The following is a 20,231-nucleotide window of genomic DNA, read 5'->3' as shown; positions in this document are numbered from 1 at the left end:
GAATAATTTGGATAGCATGTATAATCCTGAAGTAACCAGTAGTTGTTTTTTTTTTTTAAGTTTTTCTTTACCTTGATACAATTTGTTTTTGTTTTTGTTTTTTTTTTTACTTTTGTTTTTTTGTTTTTGTTTTTTTGAGACAGGGTTTCTCTGTAGCTTTGGAGCCTGTCCTGGAACTAGCTCTTATAGACCAGGCTTTGACAAAAGAACATTTGCCACTGAGTTTAAGGCCCACCTGGGTAATACAGAATGGGTTCATCTTGAGATTGTTAACTTAATTATTTCATGGAAGATTTTGTTTCTAAATAAGTTCCACTCAGGGGTTTCAGAGCACAAGGCACATCTTTTGGGGTGACCTCCATTTACTCTTCTCCACTGGCACATTTGTTTTCATATTGGAGAATGCTTAAGAGAAGTCTGCTCTATGAACGGGTAGCAGGCCGTGCTTAGAAGTGTGAAGATACCGTCTGTGTATTCAGTTTTATGGCCTGAATGGTGCTTCCATAATGGCATCAGCTGTGCTAAGGCCAGGGGTCTTTTACACATAGCTCTCTGTCTCTCTGTCTCTCTGTCTCTCTGTCTCTGTCTCTCTGTCTGTCTCTCTCTCTCTCACACACACACACATACACACCACAATACATGAATAATAATTATTATTATAATGATAATAATAATAATATTTTAAATGATCAAAGAGTGTACGTATCATAGCTCTACTTTGATTACACACCGTGGACGTGACTGTGCTTTCCACTTGTGGGGTGTGGTGTTCTCTTTTCCCAGCTCCCGGTGTGTTAATAGGAGGGAGCTTTCAAGTCCCACCAGAGGAAGAAGGCTTTGCTGTGAACAAGGGGAATTTCACAGGATTAGATAAAGCCACCTATTTGAAGGTCAGTTCTGCCGTTTCTCATGAATGTGGTGTATTTACCCAATAGAGTCTTATTTGGCCATAAAGAAAAATGAAATCATGCCATTGCAGGAAAATAAGTAGAAGTAGAAGATGATAAAGTTAAATAAAACAATAAATGAAATAAGCCAGTCTCACAAAGGAAAATATCACATATTCTTTATTATATATTGAATTTAAGGTAGGAAAAGAACATGAACTGGATAGTAGTTCTACTAAGGGTGCAGAAGGAGAAAGGGGTGGTGGGGGTCAAGGGGCAATAGAGAAGTCAATATGATAAAAAGTCTACAGTGTGTGTCATAGGCTTACTATTGCTGTGATGGAAACCATGACCAAGGCAACTTGGGGAGGAAAGGGTTTATTTCGCTCACTCTTTCACATCACAGTTTTTTATGAAAGGGAATCAGGAGAGAAACCCAAGCAAGGTGGGGGGACTCTGGAGCCAGGAGCTGATGCGGAGGCCATCCATGGAGGAGTGCTGCGTACTGGCTTGCTCCTCCTGCCTTGCTCAGCCTGCTTTCTTATTAAGCCCAGGGAGGACACAACCTATAATGGGCTGGACATCCATCACTAATTTAGAAAATACCCTACAGGCTGCATATAGTTGGATCTTACAGAGGCTTTCTCCTCTCTGATGTCTCTAACCTGTGTCAAGTTGACATAAAACCAGCCAGTCCAGTGTGCTTATGTGGAAATGTCTCAATGAAATTCCTTAATATGTATGACTAATGTATGCTAAGAAAGCAAACAGTATATGTGGAAAATGCATGTAATTCCCTGCACTTGCCTAATACCAAAGCATGGCAACAGTGCCCTAGATTGGGAACTGTGACTTGCTGCCCAGGATTATGAGTTGGTTTTAGCCTGCTATCCCAAGAAAAGATTAACTTCAATGCATGAATTTTTATCAAACGTGAATTTTTCTGACACCACCATAAAAGTTAAGAGACAAAACATTTGAATATTGTAAGTGGTTGTTGACTAGAGAGCGTCATTGTCGTGAAGCAGAATACATTCATTTTTGAGATAATGGTAGAAGTGATGCCACAATATAAAAAAGTTGTTTTTAAAATCTTATAAGAATTAATGGTGGTTCCCATTTTCTGTGGTGTTTCATAGTCACAAATCTTATGGTTTGGGATTCAAATAAAGACAGGCTCTGAATTATTATCCTTTATAAACATTTCGCAAGCAAGGACAGTATCTAAATTTTTACTCACTCATAGTCATAAATATACAGTAGGAGATTAATTGTCTGGATTTATTTTTTAAAACTCTGATCTAAGGTGTCACAGAATTATTATTTAATTTCGGTACTTAATAATCAGTGATTTGAATTCTTTGGGCCTCAGTCATAGTTTCAATATTTTTTCTCAGCGCTGAGAATTGAACCCAGGGTTTTGAGTAAACTAATAGCTTAGAATTTTTATTGAATATTTAAACAGAACCAATACTTCAAATATTTACGGTAATTTTGTGTTTAAATTGAGTGTACTTTGAAGAGAAGGGGGTATGAAAGATGCCTACGTCTTCTTCATCTTAGTTATTTCTCAGGATGAAAGCTTGGAAGATGGCTTTGAAATGTTAGGAGATACTGAGATTGATAGTTCTGCAAATTGGTTTTAAGTATTTGAATTTATAACTATCATCGTGTTGCGAAATAACATTGATTTTGGAAGGGCTCACTTCCTTTTGTCGTAATTCAAAACTGCGACAGCTCGGGTTTTATAGTAAGCATAAAACCCAGTGAGGTAAGTTCAATGAGGTAAGGTTAGCGTTGGAAGTTTTATTAACAGAATTTTAAGTATTAACACATGACTCACAGTTCCCATGTGTTTTCAGAAATTTTCTGGGACTGAAGTGAACATTAAATTTTGAACTTTGGACTAGTCGCTTAAAACCATTTAATTTTAAGTGTAAGAAGTAGCCAAAAACCAAAGTAAGAAAAACAGTCTTATGTGGAGTTGGCTGGCCTCCTAACTCACGTATGATAGGAATTCTACATTTCTGATACCAAGCACTTCTAACCCAGCATTGCCATCTTCAGTAGAGTAGCTGCCGTGAGGGACTCAGGTATCATTTTTTGGCAAGTAGGTAAGACAAATCCATCTTTATAATAGGAGAGTATAACTTGTGCCATTAATAAGTTGGTGATTGTAACTTTTATAAGCATAGCATGTAGCTATTTAATACTAAATATCCCCAAATTCTAGCTTCTTGAAAAAGCTCCACATGGGTGGGATTATATGTCCCTTTCCCTTTGTGCAGCATTGGTGCTAACCGCAGTGACCAGGAGGAAGGCACACCTCACTGATGTTACCTGGCAGGCCCGAAAGCCCTAACTGAAATGGTCCAATCTCTTATTACATGATTGGGAGAGGCATTACAACAAAAGGCTGAAAGCCTTTTAGAAGAAAGGGGCTTCTGTTGGTTTTCAAACAGAGCATCGTCCCTTCCTTACACATTTGCTGAACTTGGTCTCAGTGGCTGCATTTAAATGGGTGAGGGTCTGAAAAAACATGCAGAGATTACCCTAATCAGTTTTCCAGAGAAGCCCTCCCATGGGTCTTAGCCTGTTCCTCCTCTGCACACAGGTTAGCCTCAGGCCAAGTTCTTCATGTCAGGGGTTGTGGGTCGCGGAGTCCTTCATCGTTTGGGTGTTTCCCAACATCATGTGTTGTAGGTGTCCAATCCTAATATCTTGATATCTTTTCCACATTTTCTCCAGACTGTTCCTGACCAAGCAGTCTCTTAAATGTCTGCTCCTTCCTTCTATCCAGTATCTAAGGAATAATCTTTAATCTCTTCCTTCCTCTCTCCGTGCATGCATAGACCTTCAGCCCTGCCGTCTGTCTCCTGAGGATGTCCCCAAATGGACTGCACACAGCTACTTTCCCCTCCTCTCATGGCAGCCATCTCCCACGTGACCAGGAGCACTACTTACGTGTAGCCGGGCTCCATATGCTGCTGTGGTCTGTTTTCTATACAACAGTCTGAGGAAACATTTTAAGAAAAAGTGACTTCAAATTGTTGCAGTCTTGTCCAGTGAACAAACTCTGTTAGGCTTTCCTAACATGTTGGTTTTGGTCAGAGGGGTATTCTGACATTGCCTTGAACACTTCCTGAATACAGACCTCGAGTCAAACATTTCTGCAATGACATTTTCTTTTGGTGAGAAATGCCTTTCCCAACCATCACCTGGCAGCTCTGCTTCGAGGAGCTGAAACCCATACTTGGGTTGCCTTATCTTCCATGACTTTGAATTTGCAGAGCACACACACGCACAGTTAGTGTACCTTAATTTTTTCTGAGCCCTCATCTTTCTCCTAAGCCTGTGCTAAGCTTGTATTAAAATATATCTTGAATGAAATTTCCAGCTGTACGTCACTGTTTAAGAAAACATAATCTGCTGTGGGCGTTCATTGTGGTTGAGAGAACCAAGTTTGGTTTTTTTAAATGCACAAAATTACAAAAAAAATTCTAAAAAGAAAACATATGTTATGATTTTCTACTGATATTTACAATTTGAATACAGTGCTACAAGACTTGATTTGATTTCTTAGACTTCACATATGTATTTCTCTCCAGTTATCATGAAGTTTATTTTTTATTAAGGCTGAAGACATAACACCTAGCTGCTCTGCTGTCCCCTGTATTCTCATAGCTATATAGTACGGTAAGCCACAGATCTGAGTGCCCTGTTAAAGGGGCACTTTCTAACACCTAGAATAATGGCTGACCCCAAAACATATCTTCTTGTTTGTTTACTGGATATGAAAAGGATACCAACAGAGGAGAGATGAAGTCTGAGTCATGACTGGGCACTCAGTAGGAGGTAGACATGGTCTCATCAGTACAGCCGGTTTCAGTAGTGTAACTGTCACGGGATATTTTTTCCCAAAAAGTAACTTTTGATATATTTAAAGACTTGTATAAAAATTTTTAATAACAGTGCTTATTTTGAATTCTTCTCTCAACAACAATGAAATGAGATTATGCCAATAGAATCAGTTGGTGTACTCATAGGTAGTCGCTCAGTTCTCTTCTAGAGGTCAGTAGTTTCTAATGGCTATAGAATAAAGCCTATAGGACTGTTGTCAGGACCGCTGTTGCACCAGCCTAGTAGGTCCAGTCTGGAGCCTGTCTAAACATTCTCTGAAGTTTCTGTTCTTTCCTGGAGCCGTGTGTCAGCCTAAGACGGTATAATAGTGTTTCCACAGCAGAGTTAGAGTACTTATTTGTTGCTGGACAGAAATATGACCGGAAACATTTCAATACAAAAGAGACCAAATCCTAAACGAAGTTTTATGTTCCAAGAGCTGGAACTTGGAGCCTTACTGGAATCACAGACCTGTCCTTGCAATAGGATATCCATAGGTCACACATGACTGTTGAGTTCCTAAGGCCTGGCTCATCCTCACTGAGATGTGCAGGAAGTTTAGCATATGTGCTAGATTTAGAAGACAATCTGAAAAGTAAAATATCTCCCATTTTTCATTTGGATTATATGCAGAATAGTGATATTCTAGATATAATGGATTATATTACATATGTTATTAAAACAATCTTACTGTTCTATTTAATAATGTAGCTCTTAGAACATCTAAAGTTCCAGGTGTGGCTTATATTATCATATTGACTTGGAAACAAGGGCTTGAGTTTTGTTCCTAGGAGGGTGGACATGCCTGATCTAGCCAGTCTACAACACATATCAAGAAAAGTCATCCTCACATCAGTTATGGTAATAGATCAGTTTTCAAATGCTCATCAACTGCAGAGAATATCAAGATGATTTTTGTAGCTAAGTCTGTGTTGTTAGCCTTCAATAAAAGCCTATCAAACTACTTAGCTGCCCTGGAGTATTTATTCCCAGTTGGGAAACACATGTATCCACCCACCCAGACACATCCCAGCACCTACACACATATCATGCATTGTGTGCTGAAATATTTTAAAGTTGTTGTTGGATGATATACAACACTGTGGTCCATGTTAGAGCACAAAGCATTACCTGCTGGTTCTCTGCTCTTCCTGTGGACTGTTGATCATCCAGCCTTTATTGCATTCCTACAGTACATAAATCACTGGATTAGAGGGTGCAGAAAGCAAAGTAATAAAATATAATCACAATAACAAAAATTTATTGAGTGTTTCTGGGTGCCAGCACTGTGCTAAGTTTCTTCTGTTATTATTTAATCCTCAGAACAACTGGATGAAGGAGGCAGTGTTACTGTCTTCATTTCATGCATCACATTTTATTCATGCATAAAGAAGGTCTGTGGGGGAGCTCACAGTCATTGCTATGAGTTGGTTGGACATGTATCTGCAATTCTGCCTGTTTGTGAAGAACTGTTTGTCTGAACGCGTGGTTTCTATCCATTGAACTCAATGCTGTAGGTTTAAGGAGAGTCTTCCTTTCGCCCTCATTCTTCCTCTTCCCCAAGTCCATGATACCTAACTCACATGTTCATTCCCAAAGACTCTGACTCTGCTTCCTTTGAGTTTTGTCCTTCGATCTTTTTATTTTTTTCCCCTTTATTTTAGCGTGAAGTGAAAAAGGAGCTAAAGTAGAATTTGAGATTCTATGTGTAAAAGAGAACAGGGATTTTCATTTCCTTCTACATTCATGGTAATATGTAAAACGTCTAGTTTTAAGATGCATACATATTATTAAATCTGGAAGTTATGACAACCGTTTTTGAGTGGTTTAAGGCCTCATAGTCTTTATTTTACCCGTGCTGGTACTGGGGTTTGTGGAGGAGTCCTTTCCTTCAGTCCCTTGAGGAGCCAGACTTTCAGAGATTCTGGAATCTTGCAACGCTACCATCTACTAAGTGTGGCTTCCAGGATTTCCTAAGGAATGACAGAGTATTGGTACAGGGCCAACAGGGAGTACATTTGTACTGCAGCATTTGGGCTTATATCTCATGACTAAAACCCCAGGCTTCATCTTTCTGTGATAGAGCTAGAAATCCTAATCTTGTTCACCATTCAGGAAGGAAAAGAGTTGGGTGTGAATGAGATTGAGTAGTTGCCACAGCAAGTTTAGGAGTTGAGGTTATTTTGGTGTTTGTGTCTTTGGAAGCTGTGTATGTTATATATCCTTCCAATTTGGAAACTGTCTCCTCATTTGAATGATTGTGAGTTGAATCAAATTCAAATAGACCCTTAACCCAAGTCTACTATTAGGCAAAACAAACAAGCGGAAGGAGTTTGGATGTGAAATAAACCATCTTGGAAGTCTTTGTGAGTGTTCTAGGCTCATTATTTTTAAAGTTGCTCTTTATGAAGGCATGTTTGTTTTATTCTAGAAGAAGAGTCAAGTAAATCATGAGTAGCATTTAGTCTGTGACAGTTTTCAAATGCTCCCTTTTCCATCAAGTGTTTTCCATTTGTAATAAGGAAGGCTGCTTGTTGTCCACTTGTTCCCGGCTGCTCAGCCCCAAAATAATAACACAGAAACTATATCATTTAAATTACTTTTTGGCTCCTTAGCTCTTGCTTCTTCTTGGCTAATCCTTACATCTTAATTTAACCCATTTCTATTAATCTGTGTATCACCACATGGTAGTGGCTTACCAGGTAAAGTTCCAATGTCTGTGTCCAGCTGGGCTACATGGCTTCACTTCAGCTTCACCTCCTTTCTCTCAGGATTCAGTTTAGTTCTCCCTGCCTACCTAAGTTCTGTTCTACCCTATCAGGCCAAGCCAGTTTCTTTATTGAATAATGGTAATCACAGCATACAGAGGGAAATCCCACATCACCTCCCCTTTTCTGTTTAAATAAAAAGGAAGGTTTTAACTTTAACATAGTTAAATTGCATATAACAAAACAGGTATCAAGCAATAATTACAGTTACAATATTTATATCTACTTTATCTTTTGTCATAACTAAGGAAAACTATAACTATAAACTTTTCAACTCCATCAAAGACTCTAGAAGGATATATTATTACCTAAGTAAACAGGGAGTGCTTTGTAAGCAACTTCCAAAGCTCTAGAATTGACAGAGACATCTCACTGCCTAGACAGTCACCCAAAGTTTTTCTATATTGTTGGGGCATCCAATCTTCAGCCTACAGTCCCATAGTATCTAGCAGACTTTTCCATAAAGCAGAAAATTTCAAAGACAGGTCTACCTATATTTGCAGTTTGTCAGTCACTTTTTTCTGTATCCTGCGGAATGTCGGGCAGACTCTTTCATGAAGCAGGAACTTGGAAGGACCATCTCACCTTTAGGCAAGTTCAACAGTAATTTCTCTGTGGGTACTGCCTATCCAGTTAAGCAGTCCAGGCAAGAGCAGTTTCTTGCCCAAATGCTATCCAACTCCATAAGAAGCCTCTTTGATGCCCATCATCCTCTTGAAGTAATTGGCACTGCTAGGAGCAGATATGTCTCATTGTCATGAAAAGCCCTAAGTTTTTAAAACATTTTAAATGCCATATTTTTAAGGTCTCTGAAAGATTTGAAGAATGCCTATCCATCTGAAATACATCTCTGTACATCTAGAAAATCTAACATGACTACAAACTTGACTATTATAAATGATTATCTATTAAGCTATATTTCTTAATTATACATTACATTTTTAAATGAACACAATATTTCAAACACAATACCTCAATCAAGAGAAGAAATAAAATGTAATAAAATTGGCTTCAAATTTGTATCAATAAACCAATCCATAACAAAGAAAATCTCTATAGCATATCCCTCTTTAAATGTAAAGAAATATTTATGAACAATATTTGGGAATATGGGCATAGTTCTTCTCCAAAATGCTTCCTGATTTTTATTGGGCAAAGTAATTTTTTGAGGGGTGTTCAAGGTGACCTTTCAGATCCATCAAAGCACATTAGTCTGGAATTAATCCACAGGTTCTCATCTTCTGTGGAAACAAAAGAACTTCTTTTCCAAAGCAATATATCCTTAGACTTAAATTTTGTAAATAAGATACCTTTAAAGTATATATATGTTGGTTACCTATCTTCTTCACAGTCAAAAATTCAAAGAAAACACAATAATATAATCCAGACTCTCTGTGTATTCTCCATCTCTACATGGATTATTTGTTTTAAATCTATTATTTTTTTATTATCTTTACTCCTTTAATCTATGATTGTCTATACTCTGTCTCTTTAAAGACTTTACCTTTTTTAAACTATTTACTTCCTTTTATAACTATTTCTTTCCATATCTCTCCCAATCCTACGTACGTTTATCCAACACTGTGACCCATTTAGAGGTCTTTTATGCCTGAATCTGTTCTATTGTGTATCTGTAATTCTTTACTGTCCAGGAGCATTTCTTAAAATGTTGAGTGCTTCTTAAAAACTTAAGCTGAAGCATTACTAGGATGTATACGGCCCTGCCTGCTTGCTCTGCACAGTTCAACATGGTAGAAGTCCATTCACTGCCCCTGCAAGCCATGCCCATTGCCCCAGTTCCAAGTATGCAGCGGCTCTGTGTTGACCCATTATGCAGTTTGTTTGTTTTTTTAAATTTATTTATTATATATACAATATTATGTCTACGTGTATGCCTTCAGGTCAGAAGAGGGCACCAGACCTCATTACAGATGGTTGTCAGCCACCAAGTGGTTGCTGGGAATTGAACTCAGGACCTTTGGAAGAGCAGGCAATGCCCTTAACCGCTGAGCCATCTCTCCAGCCCCCATTATGCAGTTTGTAACATACATTTACAAACCTCATTTACATGCTCAGTCTCCTGAGAGCCAGAAGTCACACTGGCAGCACAGCCCAGAAAGCTATCATTTCAAAATAGCGTGGCTTTTTTTTCTGCTACCACTGAGTCAGGAAAACCTCTCTTAAAGGAGCTGCATCACATGGCCAGCAAACAGCAAGATGCTGTGTTAAACTCTGTATTTTTGAGTCTAGAATTCCTTTTCAAGCCTTCTCAGGTTTTAAGTGGATTATAATCAACTATGTTGGCACCAATTGTATAGTAATGGGCTGCTTGTTCATTCCGGCTGCCCAGAACCGAAATAATCACACAGAAATCATATTATTTAAATCACTGCTTGACCCATTAGCTCTAGCTTCTTATTGGCTAACTCTTACATCCTCTCAAGTGTTGCTGTTGTTATAAGATTGACAAAAACCACTTGATTTTAAAATTATATCTTTTACGTCAAGTGGCACTTGGTGTTTTGTCACAGTCTTGAAACTGTCTGTGAAGGCCCACATAAAATCTGTCAGAGAGGTCAGGGACTGTTTATTCAGAACCTTTAGAAGCATACCTCACTATTGGGATTGGTTAAAATTCTTGGGCGCTGACATGAAGATCAATAATGCTTAACTATGATTTTGGCAATTTTTGGCAATTTCATTGCCAAAGTGCTTTCCTTTCAAGTTATTACCTGGAACCTAAGTGATAACAAATGCTTTATTTTATACTGCAAGATAAAAAGTTACATTTTCATGTTACATGTTTTTACGGATTCACACACATGGACAGAGACACACACATACGTGAATGCACAGGCACACACATCTGAATCCAAAGGAGATGAGCAATTCTCCTAAAATGGAAAGCTGTTGCTAGTTTAAACACCAGACAGCTAAGCCTCATGTGGTTAACTGATATGGGAAAAATAGGAGTTCAGCTGTATGGGTCTTTGTGCATTGATTATATCATACAATTCTCATTTCTTTCTATTTTTTTTCTAGGAAATGATAGCACTTTTTGCTTTGCCAGGTATTATTATTGAGTCAACTGCCAAAGTTTAAGAGAGAGTGTCAAAGGCTCTTAAAATTATTTGGTGTTGAGTGAAGGACAAAGAAAGGTATTCAACATTTTCAAGCAGTTCAACTTTTATCTTTCTACCTGATGTTGGCCCATGACTTAGAAAGGCTTTCCTAACTTCTTTCTCTCTTTTTTCTAATGATGTTTGCTATTGGTAGCATGTTAGTAGCAGAACTTTAATCTACTCACTGATACCCACTTTAGAGCTCTACACTCTAATTTTTCATAGGCTCTGCTCTTTTCTTGCCTACTCTTCACTATCTTTAAACTTCAGCACTCTAGAAGGCCTGCATGCCTGCTTGTGGTTTTGCACCATCTGGAAGTTCAAGTTTGACTTTAGAAATGATGTCATACTTGCTTACTGCAAGCTGAGCTAATGTTGGTTGAGAATTGGATGCAGTTCAGGTCAGTTTTTTATTTTTTTTAAAGAGCCGTACGTTTTTTTCTTTTTTTTTTTTTCCTTCTTGATTCTAGGAGACTGTACAAAGCTTTTAAGATAGACTAAAGGTGATTGAAGGCCATGATACAAATTCCTTTGAAGTGAAGTTCATGTTTTATGGCTCAAAAGAAGACCTCAGCTGGCACAGGCATCTCCCTGCCATGTTGAGTTTGGGTGTTATGAATAGTATGTTGATCACAGCCATCCTTGCTCTGTTTCAATCCAGAGGGGCTCGCTTTTAATCTCTTATGAGCTCAGGATAGTTCAGCAGGGCACTGCCAAATCCCAGGTGATGAGGAAGTGCCATAAATGTTGTTTGTACTATTCATCAGTGTGAAGCTACTTCTTCCAAATGTTTGCAATCCACTTCTGTTCTCATCCTTGCATATTGGGATTTACTTCTATCCCAATTTTGTTGGTGGACATTTCCTTCTGGTCCACACATAGAGCATCCTGCTTTGATAGCTAGGATGCAGGCCTAAGCCACCACCTGTCAAATATTTCTTCTCTGAATCTCACTGAGTGAGCTCATGTGAAAGTACCTATGATTGATGAAAACTGTTTCAAATGACAGCTATACTGTGGAACAGTACATTCTGCTGTTTATCAAGGAGCTGTTCAAATGACCTTGCTTTGAACATGAAGTGCAAATCCTATTTTGTTATTTGATAAGATAACCCAAAGAAAGTAATGGCGATGTTCTGGTTGGCAGGTGATGTCAACTTTAGATATTGATGAGCCACTTCAGAACCTGAGATGCTTAGGTAGAAGCTGAGGGTTTTCATTGTGAAGGTTTGAGGATCAAAATCGCTCCTAAAACCTTTTTTGCCAGCCTGTTTACCCAGGTCAATGCATAGGAAGAGGCATAGCTCTCATATGTGAAGAACCTGCAGTTCTCAGTCTCTGATCACAGAGTATCTACCCTTTCTGGTAGTGCAGTCAGAACCACTGCCTCATAGCTCCAGGCTCCCGACATCTCTCCTCCATGGCAATTCCCAGCTCCATCCTCTCTTCTGGGGCAGAAACTGTAAAAGCCTCTGACATTTTAGAATACAGTTTTGGTGTACACACCCATTTTTGGATAGGGGTAAACAAAGAAGATTCTCTAGGAACTTCCTTGTTGTGAATATTATCCTCTCCTGATGTAACATTATCCTCTTTTGGCAAATGTCTACCCCAAGGTATCCTCTCCTGAGGTAGTTTACCCAAGTAAAATACCAAAAAGTACCAGGCATCGAGAGTCTAGAAGCTGCGGCTAAAGCTGGGGAAGGGGAGAGTTCCTTGCCCTGATCTTCATAGACCTGGACCCAACATGTGTCCTTACAATGTTCCAAGTTGCTTCTTCACTGTGTTCTCATCATGCTCACGAGTCTTTTTATTTTGCATTATTATGGTATTCTTATAGCCTACACTTTTTTAATTTTAAGTCTACACTATGATATACAGAGGCAAAATTCTCAACACAAATTGGTAGGCACACAATAGTCTTCTACTTCTTGTTGCCAATCTTTTTTTGTTCCTCAAGGCTAACACTTCTAACCCTTTTTGCCTGGTTATTTTATCATTTTTACTTCTTGGTGGTTGATGCTGCTGCTGACTGTTAATTTTCTGTTGTGGAGAGCAAGGGTCAGACATCTGTCTCTGTATCAAGGGTCACCACACTATTCCATCATCCATAAGTAACCTGCTGTCCTCTGACCCCTTTGTTCCCTCAGAAGGCTTATGTGATATTTTAGTTTCCAGACTTGGTTTTGTTGTTGTTTGTTCTCTTGGTCATGAAAGAGAAGGGTATGTTTGCTAATTCTTGGTTGAATATTTATATTTTTTTCAATTTGATTGAAACTCCAAATCTAACTATTTTGACATATGAATTATAAAACTATGAGGTTTGGTGAGTTTTGATAATTCTTTCATTATATTCCTACCCTCTTAATCAATTCGAGAACAGAATTTCCTCCCCATGGACTTACATAAAGACTTTACAAACTGAAAGTGAAAACGCAATACTCCTGCGAGTCTCTGTCTCTTGATCTCTCTTGTGTTTCCTTCCAAGTAGCCATACTTATTGTCCCTTTTTAAGGAAACACGGAATGAAATGGCTATGCCCACATCAGGCAATACATACTTACTCAGGGCCTCTGATCTTTACACATTCACTCAAGGCTTCCTCTGCACTATCTTTTATTATTACCTCTTTGGAAAATTGATTAATCTAAGCATTATGGGGTGACAGTGTGGTTGTTTGAATGAGTATGATCCACATACAATCACCTATTTGAATGCTTGTTCTCCATTGATGCTCTATTAGGAAGGAATAGGCAGTGTATCCTTTTGAGGGGAGGTGTGTCTTTGTTGGAAGAGGTTTGTCACTTGGCATGGGCTTTTGAAAGCTCAAAAGTTCACACAAGGCCCAGTGTCTCTCTGTTTGATGCCTGTTAAACAGGATGCAAAGCTCTCAGCTACTGCTCTAGCTCCAAGCCTGTCTGATTCCCACCATGATGATAATGGACTAGTCCTCTGAGGCTGTAAGCAGATCCCAATGAAATAAGTGATTCCTCTTTTAAGAGTTTCCTTAGTTATAACGTCTCCTAACAGCACCAAAACAGTATCTAAGACAGACAGAACCATTCAGATGCCATCACTGATATCTGCTAAAATGGAAGTACAATAATTTTAGTAAAGATGTCTAATCCTTTTTTTAACATCCAATTGAGAAATCAGATGCCTTGGGAGTAATGCATTAGATATCATTGTTTATCAAAAATTTCCTTGGAAAAACTTGTAGGTAGTTATTAATAATAATTAGGAACAATAAGCCTTCATATAATATGTCACAGTTGCTCTTAGAAACTGGCATGATCTATATTTGTAAACATGAGTGAGAATATGATATAAATTGATAAGGAGGATTTGAAAAGACAAAATTAATTTCAGTGGTTTTCATATTTTTGTATTGTCTTTTTTTTGATACTTCAGTGATACTTTTCTTTTATAATCTGATCGGAGTAGTGTAGAAGTAAAACTTACTTTGCGTGTGTGGTATCCAGAATGTTAAATTAAACATAAGGCTTGGGGCTGGGGAGATGGCCATGTAAGTATGAGTTTGGAATCCCAGCATCCAGGGAAAAGCCAAATGTGACAACATTCATCTATAATCCCAGTTCTGGGGAGGCCGAGACAGGAGGAGCCCTGGGACTCTCTGGCCAGTTAGTATAACTGGAATAACAGTGAAGCATGGGTTCAGTAAGATACCATGTCTGGAAAAATAGTAATAAGCCAGGGTGGGGAACACTTAAAGATATCCTCACCTTGTGCACTTCATGTGGTTGAACACATATGTTCACATGCATCCTCGCATACGTATATTCATGATCACATGAATACATACATATGCTACATATAAAGACAAATAAAAATACATAGAGCTTATGTTTTTTTTTCGTTTAACTAGTAACATTGGATAAATGAGAGTTTTGATTTTCTATTGTTTGATCTCAGGTAGAAATAAGAATTCTTTAATGATTTGTTTTTGAAAAAGTGTCTGAAACCCGATCATTATCCAACTTGAGAATGACTGTTTGTTCCCATGTCTTTCCTTGCCCTGGCAGCGCAGCTTCCTTCTGGCCCATGCGTTTTTCTAGTTTAGCAGTTCCTCTGCGTGTCTGTCTTCTTTATCCAGATGTTCTCTGGTTCTCCGTGTACTTGGAAAACCCTGCAAAACATGAGCAATGTTTTCCCTCCCAGGCATCTCATGTGGAGGAATCAGTGTGCCTTGTTCACTAACCTCGGGAAACATACTGTTTCCCGTGAGTAGGGAAATAAACACAGAGACATGCTGCTATTTTGTAATGCCTTATTTCCCAAAACCTATATAGATTTTTTTTTTAAGTACCACTCTTCAGCTATTAACACATCATCGTAGATTGTAGGCTGTTAAAATTCATGGCGTTGACTTAAAAAGGATTCATTTATTCTTATTTTATGCATATGGATGTTTTGCTTACATGTTTGTGTACCATGTGTATCCACAGTTGCCAGAGGAGGGTGTAGGAACCCTTGGAGTTGGTTGGATCCCTTGGAGATGGTTGTTAGGCACCATGAAGATACCAGAATTGAGCCTGGGTCATCTCAAAGAACGGGCAGCCAGTACTCTTAACCTTTGAGTGGCTTCTCTAGCCCCCACCAAGGTGTCTTTGAACAGACTTAATTGTGATGTACTGCAGGACTTTCCTCTGCCACCCCCACCACAGTCGCCTGCTGATTACCAACAACCTCCCTGGAAAACCAAGTCCCGCACTGGTTACTGAAAACCTCTATATAAATCTGAACCTTCCACCTTTGTCCTCATTTCAGGTAGATGCGCTGAGATTACGCCTGGAAGAGAAAGAATCTTTTCTCAATAAGAAAACGAAACAGTTGCAAGACCTCACAGAAGAGAAGGGGACCCTAGCTGGAGAGATCCGTGACATGAAAGATATGTTAGAAGTAAAGGAAAGAAAAATCAATGTTCTTCAGAAAAAAGTGAGTAGCTGATACAACTCCTCAAAGATGGGCGTTGTTATCATGCATGTTTGACGGTTCAGAGAGCTTTGGAACTGTGGGAGATAGAGTATCTTTAAAATTTAGATTAGGATATATCAGTTTTTTACTTACTGGTATTTAATTTACTAAGAGTTCTACTGTATCATTTTTAGCATGACCTGTGCATTTTCTATTTGATTGCCCAAGAAATAGAGTTGTTTTTTTTAAAAAATTGCAATCTTAAGCAATAAGGAATTATATTCCAATTTCTATACAAATGTAAAATGCAAATCAGCCAGGATAAGAGCTGAGGTTGTATCTCAGTGGGAAGACATGTGTGGGACCCTGAGTTCAGTCTCTTGTAATGGAAAGACAAATAGATGGAAAAAAATGACGGTGTGGCTTGGGCAGTGTGTGGGGCCACTGGCAGTGGGTCCAGGATCAAACTTTAACACGTGAACTGACTTTGTGGAGTTTATTCTCTATGGAGAGGCACCTTGCCCAGCTTAGGCATGGGGGCTGGGGAGAAACCTTGCTCCTGCCTCAAGGATGGGACGGTACAGTCATAGTTGATTTTCCAGGCAAGGCCTTAACCTCTCTGAGGAGCAGCTGTGGCGATGTGTTAGGGGAGTGGGAGGAGAGGAGGGAGGAGAACTAGGATTGGTGTGTAAAAAATTAATTAATAAATAAAAAAGAAGAAAAATTCCTAAGTGGTGATTTTAATGTTTTTCATTATGAAAGTTGACCAGTGTATTTAGGGATTGTGTCTTAAGATGAATCTTTGATATACTTTACAGTTAGATAAACTTTGATTGATCACATCTTATTGTCTTTATCCATTCCTCCTGCTATAACAAACCATCTGAGACTGAGTGTTTTATACAAAGTGGAGAGTGTACAAGGAGTTCAACCATAGGAACCTAATAAGATACTCAGCCTCATTAGGGCCCGTCTTTTCTCCTTCGTACAGTGGTCCATTTCATTCCCTATTGGGATCCTGATTTTGTGACATCACCATATTTTACTTTGGGGGAATTCCCATTTTCTGTTTTATATAGTTTTTTTTATATATATATATATACCATGCATCCTTATTGTTGGTGGTGTTTTTTAAAGGTCAGCAAGAAGAAGATTCATAACCCTGCTCTCGTATGAAAATCAAAATGTCAGAAATATAAAGGACTTTATGTATCATGGGTAGCAATTGTTGAAACTGTAATCAGCAGAAACTGGCTGGCTAGGAAGTGACTGTAGACAGCATGGCCCTGTGATACTGCCAATGCAGGCACACAGGAATAACTGGCCCCTCCTTTTGGTGTCATTTATCACTATCCCTTACCTGGATCTTAATGTTTACATTTGTGGTTCCTACACTCTGTTCTTAATGTAGAAACTAGAATTTTCCTTTTAGATCCCAAAAGAATTTACTTACTCTCTGATCAGAACTTTACCATTTCAACAAGCTATATAATTTAGAGGTCTCAGTCTTACTGAAAACATGGAGCTCCCAAAATTGAGACTGTTAGGATAGTATAGTAGATCATTAAGTCAAGAATGAGGTCCAGCACAGCTGCCGAAATCACAAGTCCTTCGTACTTTCCCATCCAAGTGACTTCAACTTTCACTGATACCAATGGGTAGAAGTTCTTACAAAGGTCATAGAACCCTGCATAGTTCGGCTCCTAACTTCCTAGCCTCCTTATGCTCATGCCATATCAGTAGCTAAGGGCTGTGTATTCTTCTTCAGCCACGTACATGCTCTCTCAAAGTCCTGAAATTGTATGGGACTTCAACCTTTATAGGCACTGGTTCTAGACCCATCATGGTAGCTATCAGTTGTTAAGCCCCTCAGTTGAAATGTGTTCCAAGAGTGGTAACCATATCATACTTTCAAGGTCTGTCATGAAAAGTAGAATGTTGAGAGCACTCAATAGGAATTTCTATATTATTTATATGAAATGTTTTGGGTGCAACAGTGACATAGAATATATTACTAAAATTAATTATTATTGTTTGTATCTTACTGTCTGTTGAGGCTATTAGAAAGTATAAAATTACATATGTCAATCTCATTGTCTTTGTACAAGATGGAACAGCTGTAAATATCCTTTTTGTATATAACTCATGCCTTTGATTCTTGAGAGTATGTACTCAAAATAAAGACCTAGACCTTGCCCCCCCCTACACACATAAAATGGCATGTATTATTCCAACACTCTGGTTTACCTGTACAATTTTATTTTTCTAAATAGAACTTACTGCCATCTGGAAAATGTTCTAAAGTTTTCCACTGATATTTTCTGAATGTAGATTCTAGGATGTAAGGCTTTATTGTTTTCCCACTGCTATATTTTTAGCACATAGCAGGTATATTTGCTCAATGGATATTTAATGAATGAGTGAATGAACTTAAAGTGATGAACAAGAACATTTGGTTAGTCAAGGTTGGAATCTGCTATTATTGCCTGTGGTCAGGAGAACCTCTGCCTACCAATCTGGCTCAGGGATGAGCTACACAAAGATCACTAAGATAGTTGACACTCTCTTGTTTCTGTAGATGTGATGAGATGATCAATGAATCCCTAGGTCTGGACCCTCACCCGTCCAAGCTTCTGGTGCTCTGCAAAGGAAATCTCTAGTATCTTCTTAGAGAACAGGAAAATCTCTTCCCAATGCATCCCTGTCCTGTTATGCTTGACCAGAAACCTATGTGGCACACTGGCTTTCATTTCACAAACAAACAAAGTTATATTAAATCATTAATACTTTACTAAAGACTTACACAGCTTTTGTCTAGAGCTCTCATTATATGGTTATTTGATTGGTTGTATTGTTAATTCATTTCTATTAAGATATTTATGGACAAGGGCTTGTTCAGTGGATTTCTGTTTCAAAGCACCAGGTATTAATAAAGATAATTAGAGGAGACCTGCTGAAGGTGGAAGGTAGCTGTCCAGGGTAGGTGACACCTTTTAGATCAGCAGGAATGAGAGTGTGTTCTAAGAACTCAAAAGAAGATGGTGTTAGTTTCCACTGTCGTGACAAACTAAGCAAAGAAAGATTGGCTGTGGCTCATAGTCTCACAAGATTCATTCCCTGGTTGGCTGCTTCTGCTACTTGGGTCTTGAAGTGAAGCTGAACATCATGGTGACTGTAAAGTATGCCAGACAAAACTATCATCTCATAATATCTCAGAAATGCATTGAGCTAGGAAGGGGCCAGAAACTAGGTTCTCAGCTTCCAGTGCACACAGATATAGTACGTCAGACCACACCCCAAATGGGCTGCTATCTAAAAGGCTGTTAGCTGAAGGAGTTCCCACAACACCCCTTCTAACATTTGTCCCCAGTGACCTACTTTCTCCAGCCAGGTTCCACTTCTATAAATTTCCCCCTTTTCCCCACATGCAACCAGCTAGGACCCAGGCCTTTATCACGTGACCTTGGGGAACATTTTAGATCCAATCCATGGAAGAACAATTTCATCAATCCTCATCAGTGACAAAAAAACCAAGCTGGCATCTGCTGAACGTGTGAGTCTTGAATAGTAGTGCTGAGTTCTCTGTCACACACACTCTTGAGATACTTTTGACTGGTGGCCTCGTAATTTAGGTACAAGGTTTTATTGTGTGTGTGTGTGTGTGTGTGTGCGTGTGCGTGTGCGTGTGTGTGTGTGTGTTTGAGAAAATAGAGTAAGTCGGATAATGCAAATTGAATAAATAAACATTTCTGTTTTGTCCTCAGTGTGTTTGATGATGACACCATGTGTGAGGTGAGGGGTAAGAGCTCAGCTCAGCATCTGCCAGGAAGTGAGACTACAGGAGTAGTAAGTGGCAATAGTTGTCGGGAAGACTTTTAGGCGATACTTCTAGCATCTAGGTAACACTTAACCACTTTAACTAATGAGCATATTTTGTAGAACTTTCAACTTTCCCCTAATACCCAGAAGCAAAGGTTTGAGTACAAGTTTGGAAGTTATAGAGTTGAGAACACTACAACATAGAGCACAGTAGTATATATCCTTTAGGCAAAATGTTTAAATCGTGAACTTACTGGATTTGGAAATTTGAAAGGGTTTATTAGCTCCACATTATTTTTTTCTTTTTGCCTCTTTATTTTTGCAAATATATGTGTGTCATATGTATATTCATGTTTGTAGGTATATGAGGGTACATATGCATGTGTGCTCATGTTTGTGCACATGTGTGTGGAGGTGCAAGGATGCCATCGAGCTTCTCCCTGTTAGCTCTCCATCTTCTGTTGAATCTGGGCCTCTCACTGTAACTCATCATTCCCTAGTCTGGCTAGCCTGTGTGCTTCTGGGATTCCTGTCTTTTCTTCTGTGCTCTGGGACTGCAGCTGGGCTGCCACTACTTTGTGGCTGTACCTGAGTTCTCTGCCTTAGACAGATGGCTTTTGTGCGGATTCTGGAGATCCAAACACTGGTCCTCATGCTTGTGTGGCAAGTGCTTTGTCTACTAGACATACCCTAGCCCATGTTTCCTTCTTTTGAAGTGTTTGCCAATATGTTTGGAGAGGCAGTGAAAGCACTGCAGCGCAGTGAGGGGCATGATCTGTTATGACATCATAGTGATGCAG

At 38.9% G+C, this 20,231-nt stretch overlaps 1 protein-coding gene across 13 annotated transcripts in view; it reads left to right on the top strand.

The window, feature by feature from the left end:
* The window catches only part of Erc2 (ELKS/RAB6-interacting/CAST family member 2), a 907,844-nt gene that overhangs the window by 350,217 nt on the left and 537,396 nt on the right, over positions 1-20,231 (top strand). For all 13 annotated transcript variants that reach the window (XR_003377058.1, XR_003377054.1, XR_003377057.1 and 10 more), the window contains one exon: positions 15,466-15,633. Coding sequence is in view for 2 of the 13 variants with exons in the window: in XM_026779811.1 (XP_026635612.1) it covers positions 15,466-15,633 (168 nt within the window). In the remaining 11 variants the exon portion in view is untranslated. The remainder of the gene's footprint in view (positions 1-15,465; positions 15,634-20,231) is intronic.

This window comes from Microtus ochrogaster, chromosome 6 (assembly GCF_000317375.1).
Source record: "Microtus ochrogaster isolate Prairie Vole_2 chromosome 6, MicOch1.0, whole genome shotgun sequence".
Lineage (NCBI taxonomy): Eukaryota > Metazoa > Chordata > Mammalia > Rodentia > Cricetidae > Microtus > Microtus ochrogaster.
Note: the sequence above shows the minus strand (reverse complement) of the source record. Positions and strands in the feature narration are given on the sequence as shown.